The following is a 12305-nucleotide window of genomic DNA, read 5'->3' as shown; positions in this document are numbered from 1 at the left end:
ATGACAGAAAACCCACGCCATCTGTTTCTATGAAACATGATAATGTAAAAATAAACCATGTAAACTCATGGGGGAAAAAAAACCCATTCAGCAGTGCTCCAATTTGTCAGTCGGAATTTATTTAAAAGGCAAACACAAGAAACATTGAAAGGATGAAATTCCAGCCACTCGGTTTTTTGGGACGCTACACGGCTCGCCAATTTGTCAGCTCCACTCCAAAATAGTTCACAAAAGGGCATGCAGGCCTATAAAACCTCCCACACCAGGAGGAGATCCTGGTGAAAGCAGCATACAGTAGCTCCTGTACCCCCCCGTCCCCCCCGTCCCCCCCTCCCTCCTCCTCCCTACTCCATGACTAAGTGATTTAGCCAGCTCTGGTGCAGGCCGCCTCTCACTTACAATGCCTCCCTGGTTTAGTGACAGAGCGGGGAGGGTGGCAGAGAAAGAGAAAACCCATTTACAATGCGGCTTACACACGGCCGTCCCCCCACAGACGGCGCCCATCCTTGGATTGATGTGTGGTATGCATAGTTTTTGGGTGCAATTTGGGCACCACAGAGAGACAGAAAGAAAGAGAGCAAGTCTGTGTATGTCGGAGGGTGTAAGAGGAGGGGGGGGGGGCGGGAGGGGGGGGGGGGGGGTATGGGGCTCAGGCTGTCTGTTCTCTCGCCCTCTCTTTGAGTCAATAGTGTTCCGGCAGGTGAGGTTCTTTATGAGGGAAACAATCTGGAGGGTCTTGTCAGTGCCGAGCAGCTGCTGTTTTCTGGGGAGCTTCTTTCATGGACCACAGGCCTGGAGTGGGCTGGTGAATACAGACGCAAACTCCCACCCTCCTCCTCCTCCCTAAACCCACCACCCCTACCGTCTCTGATTCCTCATCCCTCTCTCCCTCCCCCCCCCCCCCAAACCACCCCTTGCACTGGAAGCCCTCCCGCACAAGATGAATATACCAGATGAAGAGTGGCCCAGACACACATGAAGAGAGCAAGGGAGTGTTGTTATTGTGCGCTACTCTCCAACACCCGGGGGTACCATCCTTCACCCCAAACAATGCTTTCATGAGGTATGTGAAGATCCTTTCGTAAGACAAACACAGACGTTAAATAGCGTATTAAAACAAAAGCCACAAAATATAGCTCAGACGTATTGGCACCTGTGATCACATCTTAACAACCTGATGTGTGAGTGGACATTTGATTTTTTTTTTTTTTTTTTCTTCTTTTTTTTTTAAACAGATCACAACAAAACCATAATCCTGATTCAGGTTAGATTGGAAGAGGCTGATTACAGCAAAGCCTCTTGTGTTTCTCCTGAGTGGGATTTCGGATTTTCATTAGCAGAGCAGTGAGTTTGCATTTGCTCCCTTTCTGTCATTGATTCAGTTAGTCAGATCAGTAATACACACTGCCTCCCTTCTTGATATCGGGCTCTGTTACAATATTACATTCACTAGACTAGGGCTGTACGATATGACTAAAATCTCATATCCCGATATAAGTTATGTTATATCCAGATAACGATACACTATAGCACTATATAGCACATTTTCTGTAAATTCAATGAATAAATAGTTTCTGGTCTGTGTCAGATTTTTCATACCCAAACCTTGCGACAGAAGTAGCCCCTCTTTTAGGTACAAGCTTCTCATTTTGTCTTGTACCCTTACTGTCACATGTCCATCTTTTGTGCGGATTAAATTAATCTTATTGGTTTTTTACTCACAAACCTTTAATTGCACTTATAGCAACGTAACAAGTGCAGTTGTCATCAACTTGAGTACTGTCCCTAACTCACTGTCTCTCCTCTGCTCCGCTGTGCGCATCATACAGACGGAGAGCTTAGCCCCGCTCTCTCTGAACCACAGAGAACAGAGGAGAGCAGCGCGACTGTAAATGACAGCAAAACACAATAGAGACTCTCACGCTGAGCTGAAGTGAAACGAGTGCACATAAATTAAGTATATAGCATAAATTAACATATTCTCTACTGTGTTTTGCCTTCATTTACGGTCGTGCTACTCTCCTCTTCTCTCTGTAGTTCAGCGAGGGCGGGGCTGAGCTCTCCATGTGCTGCACACACAGCAGAGCAGAGGAGAGTGAACCAGGTGAAGTACTCGAAGTGATGACAACTACACTCATAACGTTAATATAAATGCAATAAAAAGCCGATAAGAGTAATTTATTAATGTAATCCGCGTAAAAGATGGACAGACTCCAAATGATGAACAATATCGCTGTAAAGAGTGTGATTTGGGTTCCAACGAAATAAACGATTGAGCATAATATGAAACGAGAGATTTTTTTCTATCGTCACACGATATATATATCATCATATCGCACAGCCCTTCACTAGACTATAACTTAACAGTATTTCATCCTATTCAAGCAGCCACTTCAGAGAAGGACACTACTGGCACCCTTTGTCCCTTGCCCAGTTGTTAGTGTGGCGGGTGCAGCAGTGAACCTGCACTGGTTGGCTTCGGGCTGGTGTTTGGCTTCAGTATCCTACAGGCTCCTCCTGTTTAGCTGCTGTCTGAAGGCACCAGATTCCCTGTAGTGTCCAGCTGCATGCATTTACACGTACAAGCTGACACTGGGCACTCGGTGTGGTCTCTGTAGGTGGAAACATGAAGATCAATTAAAAAAAACAAACAAACATGTAAAGAAACATTGTACATCTTGACCACAAAGACAATGAAGTATGACTGTGTTAATAAATGTCCCACCTGAACCAGCTGAGCATGTGGCCAGCGTGGCCGCCGTGTCGACAGTTGTGACACCAGGTGAACCAGTTGTTAAACTGAGCAAGTTTGTTCTCCCTCGTCAAGTCAACCTTCTCATCTGACTTCCCTGCTCCTGCCAAAAAAAAGTCAATATTAACAGTCAATAAAATTTGACTATCTATCAACGGTGGTATGATTGACATCACTACAATAAAGAAAACTGAATTGGCCAGTGAAATCCCAGGTGCAGCCGCCCCTAAATGGGGATCAAAGTCCACACCATTTTCTCCAGCAAATGCTCAGTTAAGTATTATAACCACTCAAGCTGCTCCAAGATTCATGCCTGTTACTGGAAATATCAGCTGAGCATCTGTCTACATCATCCACACAGGCCAGTTTACCTGGGCAATTGGAAACAGGTGTGCCCATGTTCATGAGGCAGAGGGCACAGCGTGGCAGCGGTTTCCTGCAACCGGGGCAACTGGTGACTTTTGACTTGGTAGGTGAGCCGCTTACACCGTACTGGCTGAAGCCGCGACCCTGGTGAGGCATCGCCGAGCAGCTGTAGGAGATGGACTTCCCACAGAAGTTGCAGCTCACAAACACCTGCCGCACAAGAACAAACACAAAGGTCGGTTGATAAGGACCGGTGAACATGAAGGTAAAACCAACAGGCTCACGCTCACCAGCTGTCTGGATTTCATTTTTAGAGGAGAGTGAGATTAGATAATACGGCAATAATCCCAACATGCTTGAGTGTGATTACTGGAATGTCAGTAATGCAGTTAAGTAGCTCCAAGTTTTTCTTGCAGGACCAGCATACTCATAATTGCACATAAAAAAACATTTTTAGTATTAAGCTTTATAAAAAAAGTCTACCAAAGTATAGTATGTGTACTGTCTGAAACTAGGGATGCACGGTATTGGATTTTTTGCCAATATCCGATATGCCAATATTTCCAACTCATTGTGGCCGATTGCCGATGCCGATATATGCACATATTTTTTCCAGCTGGCCGAGGAGACTATTATACATGCATAACATAAGGCTAATGTTAGCTGGGAGGCTAGCAGAGCGTTAGCCGCAGCATGACCAGAGGGAAGCACAGCCAGCTAGCCTTCGCTAGCCTCCCAGCTAACGTTAGCCCTGGCTCTCTATGTGGAGCACCGAGCCCCGGTTTGTTATTCGGGTTAAAGTGGGAAGCAGCAGCGGGTCTGACAGGCAGCTTGAGTGAAGTGGAGCCTGCGGAGGAAGCACCGAGACCGTCAGGGTGACACAGTCCATCAAGGGAAACACAGTCAAGCGGCGGAGGAGATGGCAACATATCAGCGTCTCATAATCGGCAGAATTCACCGATGCCGATATTTCATTTTAGAGCTTTTATCAGCCGATACCGATGACATGCCGATAACATCGTGCATCCCTATCTGAAATGGATTTCTCCAACATAAAAGGAGAAAACAACAAAGATCACGAACTTGAACACAGGTTTTTATGAAAAGAACTGGAGAGTAAAGCTGTGGTTGTTATGAGCTTGGCTGATACCGTCTTCAGATTGGTTGGAACAAACTACCCGTGCTGTAATAAACAGGATACGCACTATAATACTACCTATTTTGTTACGAGGGTAGTAATGTCTAAGACAGTAAACAAACGAGACAGACTGCTTTGTGTTTGCCTGTTCCCTACCACATTAGAGCCTGGAGTGTGTCATTTTCTGTCAAAACACTTGTTTTACCACCACAACAACAACACACTGAACCAGTAACCTATAATGACATTATATATCAATATGCGAATATATCAAAGAACTGAGGGCTGCAACTAATGACAACCTCCAAAATGTTACATTTACAACGGCATAAAACGGAGAAAAGAAGCAAATCCTCACTTTTGAGAAGCCAGCAGAAGTTAGACATTTTCTGTTGATAAAGGACTTAAACAATTAATTAATTATTAACAAAATAGTTGTCTTTCTTCTCAATCAAGTGATCAATTAATCGTTTCAGCACTACAGTTATTAAAGAAATCTCCCAACATCCGTTACCTGGGCCAGTGGTTTTGAGCTGGGGTCCAGTTTGCCTCTATGGATGTCGAACTCGGCCCGTTTGTGCCAGAATCTCCACGCGTCCAGCAGGTTGCGGTAGTTTTCGATCCAGCATTGGACTCGAGGGTCTTTCAACACTTCACCTGGGGAACCCTATTGGGAGAAGCAGGTCACAAAATCAAATAGTCAAAGTGTACTTAAACAAAATAGTGAACTCCAGCCTGCATCTAGAAGGCTCACCTTTCCTGCACCCATCCCTCTAGTGGAATGTGTACATGTTTGTGTATACGTATGTGGGGTTTATACAATTACCGCATAGGTGGTGGATGCCCTATATATACCACAGTACTCTGCTTTGAAGGTTAGAACAGGAAAAAACAAGCAAACACCTGTTCTGCAGTGTGTTGAAAGGCTGCAGACCTGTTCTACAACTTTAATTTACCCTTTCTTTAAAGAAATGAGTGTATGAGAGCAAACAACTCCAATGAGGCTTGCATCATATTGTTATAAGAGGTGGTTATTGTGTTAAGATTAACAGCTGTGACCTTTGAGAAATGGCAGGTTTTAGCAAGTTTTAGCATGTGAAATGATTTCCCCAAGGGTGCTCAGACAGTTCCCTTTTCTTTGTTGCAGTCCTTTAATTCATTTAGTTTACTTATTAAACTTTGTACTTTCACTTCGCCTTCTCTTCTCGTAGCTTATTGAGGATGTTAGTAAGAGATTAACATTTTGGGAAATACACTTGCTCGTTTTCTTGCAAGGAGGTGGATAAATAAAATCGATACCGCTCTCATATCTGTCCTGAAATGTCGTACTATTCCTTTACACCTTTCTTTGTATATTGAATTAGTGTTTGCATACCTTCAGCATGCAGAAGCTGGCAGTCTGGACATCTCCAGTACGGTCCACGTAACTCTCCATAAGATCTACGCCATCTTTAGTCAGGCCTGTCAGCAGGATGCCCTCCAGGTTGCCTGCTTCCTTCATATCGTTGGTTAGTTTGTCGATGTATCGAGGCAGCTGTGGCCAAACACCCCAGAGAGAAATTATGCACGGAGCATTATCAAGAACAAGAAAATGTTATTGGAAGGTATGACATATGCAGAATTGTAGTGTTGTCAGGACATAATCTGCTGTTCAAAGCTTGGTAGTAGTTGTAGTGTTACCTGTGCATCGCTGAGAAACATACAGGCAAAGGCTACTCGGTCCCTCACAGCGACACTGCTCTCATACTGAAACAGAGAAAAATTATTTTATATTTTCTTGCCATTTCAAACTAACATTCTTGGATAATATTTGGGGGGAAAAAAAATCTTTTCCCGAGTGCTTCTTACATTCAGTACAGAACAAAAGTCTCTGCTGTCTCTGCTCTGAGATGCAGTTCTGCAGGAAACCAATCATCTTTCACACCTAATCAATTCTAAAAGCCAAGATGGCAGAAAATAAAGTCCAAGTTCCTCACTGAATGTTCTTATCGTGGAGTCATCTTTTTTGGCCAGGAAAAGGTCAAAAAAAGCTAAATGCGACAGCAGCTGGTGGTCAGAATCTGATGCAACTGAGTGAGGGAAAAGCAGAAACATACACTATGTTCTGGGCTCACGTTCAACTTCTGAAAAGAATTTTATAACTTACAGCACCGCTGACTGAAATGTAAAACACATCTCTTCCTGTGCACCTGTGATTTTTCCCTAATAAAGACCACTGGAGTATTACCTTCCAATTCATGACGGTGTTAAGAATATGTAAAAGTTTTCATGATGTGGGAACAGAACCACTTCTGTTAGTTGAGAAACAGTGCCGATTAAAATGTCAGATTTCCTTTTTATTCACTAACTTCCCTAGTGTTCGCAAAAATGCTTTAAAGAGTGTGTGATATTAAAGAGATCCAATACCAGCACGCCATCATAGGCTCCGGGCTCACTGGTGAGAAAGGCAAACATGACGCAGAGGTAGGGGTTCTTCAGCTGCAGCCTCAGAGAGCTGCACATCTCCCTCCACAGGGAAGTCTTCTCATCGGTGTAGCCTGACAGAGCCATGGCAACCACATTCAGGTTCAGGTCACCTGCGACGAGGGAGAAGTTAGAGAAGCGAGTTTATTTACTCTCTGCGGCGGTTTACTGTAAGTACAGCGCTGTGGTCGGGGAAAAAAAAAAAACACATCCTAACAGAAGGTTTCAACGGTAAAGAGACACGGGTAAAGAAAACTGTTCAGAGTGAGCTGGCTCTGTTGCTCAAAATAAGATTCCAGACACATGCATTAAAAGCTTTTGTTTTATGGGAAGCTCACTTTTAAAAAAAACTACTGTCACTCTTTGGTCATGCCGCGGCCTTCATTTTGAAGTAGCTTTCAAAACAAAACTGAAGAAAAGAATTTAAAGTAGAGAGTGCCTTGAATAGATTTCTTTTTCGGAAGTACAGACAGAGTCTGGAAGGAAAAACAGAAGTACAGATTGTGTTTATTTTTTTAATTATACATGTTTATAAAGGGGTTCAATGGCCAAAGTAACTTAACATTAAATAGAGGCTAAATTTAAACGGTAAATATTAGTAACATGAACGTAACAAAAGTAAATTTAGAAGATTATCTCGTGGCAATAATCCAAATAGAAATAAAAGAATACGAGCTGAGAACAAGTCAGACTAAACAAAACCACTATCACAAAAATCTACATACGTCTGTGTACAGATGACAATCAGTACATTAAGTCAGAGCTGCCGTTTGAGAAAAAAAACACTATAACTGCCGAGATGGCTCAGTTGACACGCCTTATCTAATGAATCACCCCATCAGTCACGCTCAGGAAACACTCATTAGAACGCACAGCAGAAAAACGTTTGCCCTACATTGGTGGAATTTTTCTTAGACAAGAGGTGTGTAAACAACAGCCTTTCTCTCTCCGTTTTCATCCAACTTGAGTGTGAAAAAGCAGTGCAGCTGATACAATGAGGAAGAAAAAAAAAAAAAAGGTTCTCCTGCTGTTACATTTTTGAAATTCCTTAAAGACTTTAATTTCATCTGATTTGATTTTTTGTTTCATGTGATTAAATGCCACTGAATCTTGTGCCGTATCGCTGCATTAGAGAGACTGATTTTTACATTTATAAATGCTCAAGAACTGCGTGGTTATCATGAGGTGACAATTGTTTAAGTAAATACTGCTTACTTAATTTCCTGTTGCAGCAGCAATGCATTACAACACAACACAATGCAGAAACAGTTCACTGTGAAGTGCAAATTGATAAGATCTCAAGAGAAAGACTTAATTTCTAAACAGTTTGTGATTAATTGGTTGAAATTTCACCTTTACCGCTTCATTTTGAACCACTACATAATTTAAATTAGCCATAAAAATAAAAAAACATAAGCCAATGCTTATAAATAACTAGTGCTTTACATATACAAGCATTACATGTGCAATCATCTGTTTGGTCTACAACATTCCTCCGATATTTGGCTTCGAATACACACCTGCTTCATCTCCCCTCCTCTCCCTCCGGAGTGTTACTGTACTCACCCTTCTCAGCGGTGGCTCCCTTGTTGAGGATCTGGATGGCCCGGCGGATGTCCAGGTTGAACAGAGCCACGGCGGCCGCCCGCTCCCACTCGCGTTCCTGCTCCAGGGTTCGCAGGAAGGGTTCCACGTCGATGTCGGGCCCTCGACTGATCCAGCCGCAGAGCCGCAGGGCGAGGCAGCGCTCCTCGCTGTGGTACCTCGGCACGTCCGTCTGACGGTCCGAGCCGCTCCAGCACCTGCGGGTCTCTGTAGTGCCTGATAGACCGAGGAAACAAAAAACAGAGAATTCAATGAACCAACATAGGATCAACATGGGAAAATATACATTAATACATATGAATATTATTTAAGCTAGGTCTGCCGCTTCTTTGCAAGTACAAATGTAAACTATCTGTCTCTAATATGTGGCTTCTACAAACTAAACTACACCTGCCAACATTTAGGTTTCAAAATACAGGAGGTTTTATCAGGTGGGGGGTTGGTTTATGAACTGAAAGGTAATGTTTTACTCAAGTTAACGACAATTTACATTTAGAAAAGTGATATTTCCAACTGCTTTGCCTGCAGTGTCCCATCCACCGCTGATATTTTTTGCACTACCGCAGCACGCTGGTTAAGCTAATAAAACAAAAGCTGTCTGTATGTAGCCTAACTGTGTATCTGAGTTTGCCACGTATCTTAAAATCTGACAAATTCTTGTAAACTTAGCTGCTGGCTGAGACAAACCAGTCCCTCCTCTCTACCGACGGTACCTGCAGGCAGTGAATCACATCGGCAGCAGAGGGAGGAGGACAGAGAGCAGCTGTGCAAACGCCCCTTTAATCGGGTTGTGGTGACAGATGGGTTGAAACTGTATGTGGTGTGTGTGGGTTGTGTTTCATAGACGTTCTGGCGACCTGGGTAACGTCAGGCAAACGTACAAAACTTATGGGACCGTGTGTATGATGATTATTCAGAGTAAAGGTTGAGGGCCGTGCAAATTACGGGAGTTTCCCCAGGAGAAATATCTAAATGGGAGCACAGTGGGAGAGGGGGTGAAAATACAGGAGAAACCTGAGAAAAAACAGAGTGTTGGCAGGTCTGAACTGAACTAATAAACTAACTAAAACCATCAGTGTGTCTGATTTCTTACCTGAGCTGGTCTTCACAATGTTCTTGATACCAGAGTAAACAACAGACTGTTTGTTCCCCTGCAGTTTCAGCTCCATATCCTCTGCGCACTGCTTCATATGTGATGCTTACATAGGAATTGTAACTGTTATTGCAGTTAAAACGACATGTGACAGGAAACATTAAAGGTGCACGATGAACCACAACAATAAAACTACAACACAACTACAGAACATGACATAAATCAGTTTCTAACCGGATCAAGAGAGGATACAAGTTACGCTGTTTTTTCTGCTGAAGTCAAGAAATTCATCAGCCAGTTTTATTGTTTACCCCCCAAACAATGATGAATACTGATTATATTACTTGTCTTGGATAAATGAAGGCTTTTGTTCCAGAATATTATACAGTATCAGCCAAAAGTTTGGCTTCAAGTGAATGGGAAACTTTTGACTGGTACTGTACATTTTTTTCTGCCTTTAAAATAAAGCCACATCAACCTTTATACAAAAAAACTAGATTGGTGGAGAAAAAAGGATGTTTTACCACCACCAATTTTCACTGGCATTGGCTCATCTTTCTATTAAAAAAGGATTATGCCATCAGAATAATTTGACAGATGATTAGGTAATAATCTATTTTAACAACATATTAATTACTTACTTACTTACTATATCATCCATGCTAATAATCATGACACCTCTTCATATTCATAAAGGATATAGAACAGATCAAACCACAGGGACTTGAGCTGGAGATCGGTCCCTCCCGCCAGCAGGTGGTTCTTCCACACCTGGACGGTATCGTGCCCATACTTGGACTGAGCCCTCTGTCTCATCTTGGTGGCGATGTCTTTCTCAATCATGCTCTCCACTCCTTCAGCCCCATCCTCGACGCAGTCGTAGAGGTGCCTGCCGCACGCCCACATGAGCGAGGTGGTGGAGCTCCAGGCCAGCGAGATGCGTTCGAAGACGGTGAAGTCAGTCATGACGCGGTTGGCTGCTGAAACCACCACCATGCGGTTCTGAGAGGACGGGTGCCAGGCAAAGCTGCCAATCTGGCTTTCGCAGGGCTGCACGCTGCGCTCGATGATAGTGGGCTCTGTCTCATCTCCGATAGGTGTAGGAGTGTGTTGCATGTCGTACAGGCGGATGATGTTGCTGTCACGTGTCAGAGTGGCCAGTAGGCCGGTACGAGTTGGGCACCAGGCCACCTGAGAATGACAAATGGAAAGCATGACTTAAGTAACCGCAACTTCTACTATATGTAATATTTTAGCAACAAAATACATGTTAGAAATCCAAAAAAGCTTTCAAAACACATTTCTCATGCCAATTCAACTGGACTCGCCTCAAAACAAACTGCATCATACCTTAGTTAGTGGCTTGGGCTGCTCAGTCAGTGTGAGCACAGGCTTCTCAAACTTCCTCAGATCCCAGATGGCCACCTGGCCCTCAAAGAAGGAAGCCACGCGGTCATGAAAGTGTGGGTCGACCGTCACCCCCTGGATGGCCTTGGTGTTGACAAACGTTTTCTGGCTCGTGTTTCTCAGGTCAAATATTGCGAGGTTCCTGTGCATACCAGCCAACAGCAGCTTTGGGTCACGAAGCAGCCAGCACAGGGACAGACAAGCATCGTTTTGGCCTAACTCATATAACGGTTTGGTCACTACTGTGCTTGAGTCCAAATCCACAGAAGACGAGAGACGAATCTTCTCAGCTGTTACGCTCGCCTCCGGGGAAAACTTACTGCTAATGTCCCATATGAGGACAGAGAAGTCCGCTCTGTGCTTATCCAACCCAGCAGCCAGCAAGTTGCTGTCCACAGGATTCCAAGCTAAAGTGTTGCATTGACGGGCGTGCTTGGGCACAAACTCTTTCCCAACTAGCTCTTTACATGTGGAGTTGTGGCTCTGGCCCAAGCTGGTAAGCACCACTCTGCCGTTGGCTTGGCCCACAGCGAGCAAACACTCGGGCTCATGTTTTGGGTACCAGGCCACACATTTCATATAAGGAGTGTCAGAGTTAATGGCTAGTAAAGTAGCAGCAGTTTCTTCAGACAGTGGGAGAGTGCCAGCCTTGGTTTCTGCGCTGCCCACAGGTCCGATGCGGTACAGTCCCAGTTCAGAGTCACAGATGACATAGCGGTCCGGGTGGTGAGGAGACCACAGGATGTCCGGCTTGGAGCCACTCATGATTCAGAAACAGCTAGAAAAACCTCAGAGAAATCTGCCCTCTACACAGCTCACAACCTGGATATTAAACAGAGGGATAAAGACGTTAGCACTTGGATAAATACTACATAATAGACACCTAACGTCACTGTAATGTGCACTAAATAAACTCAAAAATATGTTACAGTATCGTTAAAGTGTATATTAACTAGCTGTTAGCGTACATTTTGAGCGTTACTGACGTTGATTTCAAAGCCCGATATCTATAAAAGTTGGCAAACCAGCTAGTTCATAACGTATTTGTTTTAAAAGAAGAGACATTTGAAATAAAATATGTGAGTATTTTTCGATATGCCAAAGTGTTGGAGCAGTTAGAAGCAAAGTTTAAAGTTTGTTGACATGCTAACTTGACTGAGCTAATGCTAACGAGTGAAGGACGACCTAAAAACATCACCGTTTAGGTCGCGCTGGTTTAGCTAGCAAGCGAGAACATTGACTAAACGAGCCACTTTACAATATTAACGATTACTTACAATATATTACAGTGTTTAAATGAGCGAGCGAATTACAATTTGACATACACATGTTGAACAGCGACAACTTCGAGTCCCACCACACTGATGTTGTGTGTTACACCAAAACATGTCCGTGAGGGTAAAAATGTCAGCTACTCAAAGTTCCGGTTACGCACGGTTTCGCTTGAGAGGCGGTTTGCCACGAGAGGACGCTGTAACCAA

At 43.8% G+C, this 12305-nt stretch overlaps 1 protein-coding gene across 2 annotated transcripts; it reads right to left on the bottom strand.

Annotated features, from left to right (window-relative positions):
• Positions 1-97: 97 nt before the first annotated feature.
• On the bottom strand, positions 98-12247 carry mios (missing oocyte, meiosis regulator, homolog (Drosophila)). 2 transcript variants are annotated; one of them, XM_044358540.1, is made up of 12 exons: positions 12150-12247; positions 10768-11646; positions 10119-10608; positions 9418-9516; positions 8286-8540; positions 6663-6832; positions 5937-6002; positions 5632-5790; positions 4771-4923; positions 3124-3328; positions 2726-2855; positions 98-2612 (listed from the first exon to the last, which is right to left on the bottom strand). In XM_044358540.1, exons 2-12 carry the CDS (start codon positions 11587-11589, stop codon positions 2522-2524), a joined length of 2640 nt encoding a protein of 879 aa, XP_044214475.1. In that variant the 5' UTR covers positions 11590-11646; positions 12150-12247; the 3' UTR covers positions 98-2521. The 2 variants fall into 2 exon arrangements, with proteins under 2 accessions (XP_044214475.1, XP_044214476.1); XM_044358541.1 differs by having other exon boundaries at positions 12102-12204.
• Between the last annotated feature and the right edge of the window lie 58 nt (positions 12248-12305).

Source organism: Thunnus albacares, chromosome 8 (assembly GCF_914725855.1).
Source record: "Thunnus albacares chromosome 8, fThuAlb1.1, whole genome shotgun sequence".
Classification (NCBI taxonomy): domain Eukaryota; kingdom Metazoa; phylum Chordata; class Actinopteri; order Scombriformes; family Scombridae; genus Thunnus; species Thunnus albacares.
Note: the sequence above shows the minus strand (reverse complement) of the source record. Positions and strands in the feature narration are given on the sequence as shown.